The sequence below is a fragment of the Habropoda laboriosa genome, unplaced genomic scaffold, assembly GCF_001263275.1.
Source record: "Habropoda laboriosa isolate 0110345459 unplaced genomic scaffold, ASM126327v1 scaffold697, whole genome shotgun sequence".
Classification (NCBI taxonomy): Eukaryota; Metazoa; Arthropoda; class Insecta; order Hymenoptera; family Apidae; genus Habropoda; species Habropoda laboriosa.
Window position 1 is genome coordinate 149,272 of NW_017100842.1, and position 2,346 is coordinate 151,617.

Here is a 2,346-nt window from a genome sequence, read left to right on the forward strand (position 1 = left end):
CAAAGGAATTTTTTGTTTACGATTTGCTGAAGCTTTTTCAATTTTTCAAGAAATATTCGAACACTTGGAAGACTTTTGAGTATTTCTAAATACGTCATTTTTAAAGGGATGAGTTTTTAAATGCCAAAGGAATTTTTTGTTTACGATTTGCTGAAGCGTTTTCAATTTTTCAAGAAATATTCGAACACTTGGAAGAATTTTGAGTATTTCTAAATGCGTCATTTTTAAAGGGATGAGTTTTTAAATGCCAAAGGAATTTTTTGTTTACTATTTTCTGAAGCGTTTTCAATTTTTCAAGAAATATTCGAACACTTGGAAGAATTTTGAGTATTTCTAAATGCGTCATTTTTAAAGGGATGAGTTTTCAAATGCCAAAGGAATTCTTTATTCCGAATAAAGAATTTTTGTTTACGATTTGCTGAAGCTTTTTCAATTTTTTAAGGAATATTCCAACTTGGAACAATTTAGAATATTTCTAAATACGTCATTTTTAAAGGGATGAGTTTTCAAATGCCAAAGGAATTCTTTATTCCGAATAAAGAATTTTTGTTTACGATTTGCTGAAGCTTTTTCAATTTTTTAAGGAATATTCCAACTTGGAACAATTTAGAATATTTCTAAAGGAGTCATTTTTAAAGGGATGAGTTTTTAAATGCCAAAGGAATTTTTTGTTTACGATTTTCTGAAGCGTTTTCAATTTTTCAAGAAATATTCGAACACTTGGAAGACTTTTGAGTATTTCTAAATGCGTCATTTTTAAAGGGACGAGTTTTCAAATGCCAAAGGAATTCTTTATTCCGAATAAAGAATTTTTGTTTACGATTTTCCGAAGCCTTTTCAATTTTTCAAAGTAATATTCGAACACTTTGAAGAATTTTTAGTATTTCTAAATACGTGATTTTTAAAGGGACGAGTTTTTAAATGCCCAAGGAATTTTGTATTTCGAATGAAGAATTATTAATTTTCTCGATAGACATTTCTCAAGTACTACAATTATTCAAGAATTGTCCAACCTCGTTCGAGAGATATTTGTCGATAAATGTACCTATTCAAAGGAGCGTGTTTCTAATGACGGAGTTGTCTTCCATCGTAAATCAAGACAAGCTTTATCATGACGTAACGAAAATTATGATAACAGAAAGACAACGAATTTTTTGTTGCACCTGTCCTATTAAAAATTACGACGTTATTTACCGTTTATTTATAATCAATCGTTCATGACACGTAGCTTTTATCATCTGTTTATCACGTAGAATTCCACTATCGATAATTGTGCGAAGACGCTTTAGTTCCCTTGTTGGAGCTGTTTCCTTATCGAAGATAAAGGGGGTTTTGCTCCTGATAGAGAGCACAGCAGAAAGGATAATCTCGATGCGCCGCGAGTCATTCCGTTTCAGTATCGCGATAGACGTATTTCTGTCAACTTCGATTCTCCCTATCTCTGTGCGAACCTTTAAGACAGAAGATACTCGTAACAAATAGACATTTCGACGAAAATTCTCGACGTACAGTCGGTGTTTCGGTGTGTAAAAAGGTGAATCGATAAAACGAACCGAAGAATGTAAACGAAGAGGAAGAGGGGGACAGAAGTGTGTTGATTAATCTCGATCAATTTAAATATGGAGAACGACAGAATTGTGAATTATGAAACGACCCAATGACCTGATTCGTTTACGACTAATTATGGGTGATTATTGTTTATCGAGTGCAACGTAATAACGTTTGAACTAACGATCGGGAAATGAACGACAACAAGAGGCGATCGACGCAGTTGACGATTTATATCTGTCCGTCGACGTACGAGCCGAATGCACACGCAGAGCAGCCTAGTTCGTGGTATAGTTGGATCTTCGATGCACTGTGCGGAAGTGTAAGGAAAAAGTGGTACGCGAGCAGGAGCAACGTTCACGAGAACGGAGGAATACCTTCGTCGCTTGTGGTCTCCGAACAGGTACTTAGTAATCGGGGAAGAAGAAGCGTTTGTGAAACATAAATTCAAGCTTATTTCGGTCGCTGTAATTGGTGAACAGTATGCAATATTTCGAATATTTAGCGTTTCAATGTTTGAGATACTTAACGTTCAAGTATTGAAATAATGAAAATAATGAAAATTGAAATATTAATTTCAGATGCTCGATATCTGAATATTTTCAAAATTTAATACGGAAATATTTGAGAGCTTTAATATCGAGATATGTAAAATCTAAATATTTGAAATATTAATTTGAGAACTTTAATACTGAAATATTCAAAATATTTCAAATCTAAATATTTGAAATATTTAAAATCTGAATATTTGAAATATTTAATATTTGAATATTGAAATAAGAAAAATAGAAATATTAA

The 2,346-nt window shown here is 32.6% G+C and overlaps 1 protein-coding gene across 3 annotated transcripts in view; it reads left to right on the top strand.

Annotated features, from left to right (window-relative positions):
* Nucleotides 1-1,246: 1,246 nt before the first annotated feature.
* The window catches only part of LOC108577330 (high affinity cAMP-specific and IBMX-insensitive 3',5'-cyclic phosphodiesterase 8A-like), a 32,496-nt gene continuing 31,396 nt past the window's right edge, over nucleotides 1,247-2,346 (top strand). For all 3 annotated transcript variants that reach the window (XM_017940471.1, XM_017940472.1, XM_017940473.1), the window contains exon 1: nucleotides 1,247-1,951. In XM_017940471.1, the coding sequence (XP_017795960.1) occupies nucleotides 1,742-1,951 (210 nt within the window). In that variant the 5' untranslated portion in view covers nucleotides 1,247-1,741. The remainder of the gene's footprint in view (nucleotides 1,952-2,346) is intronic.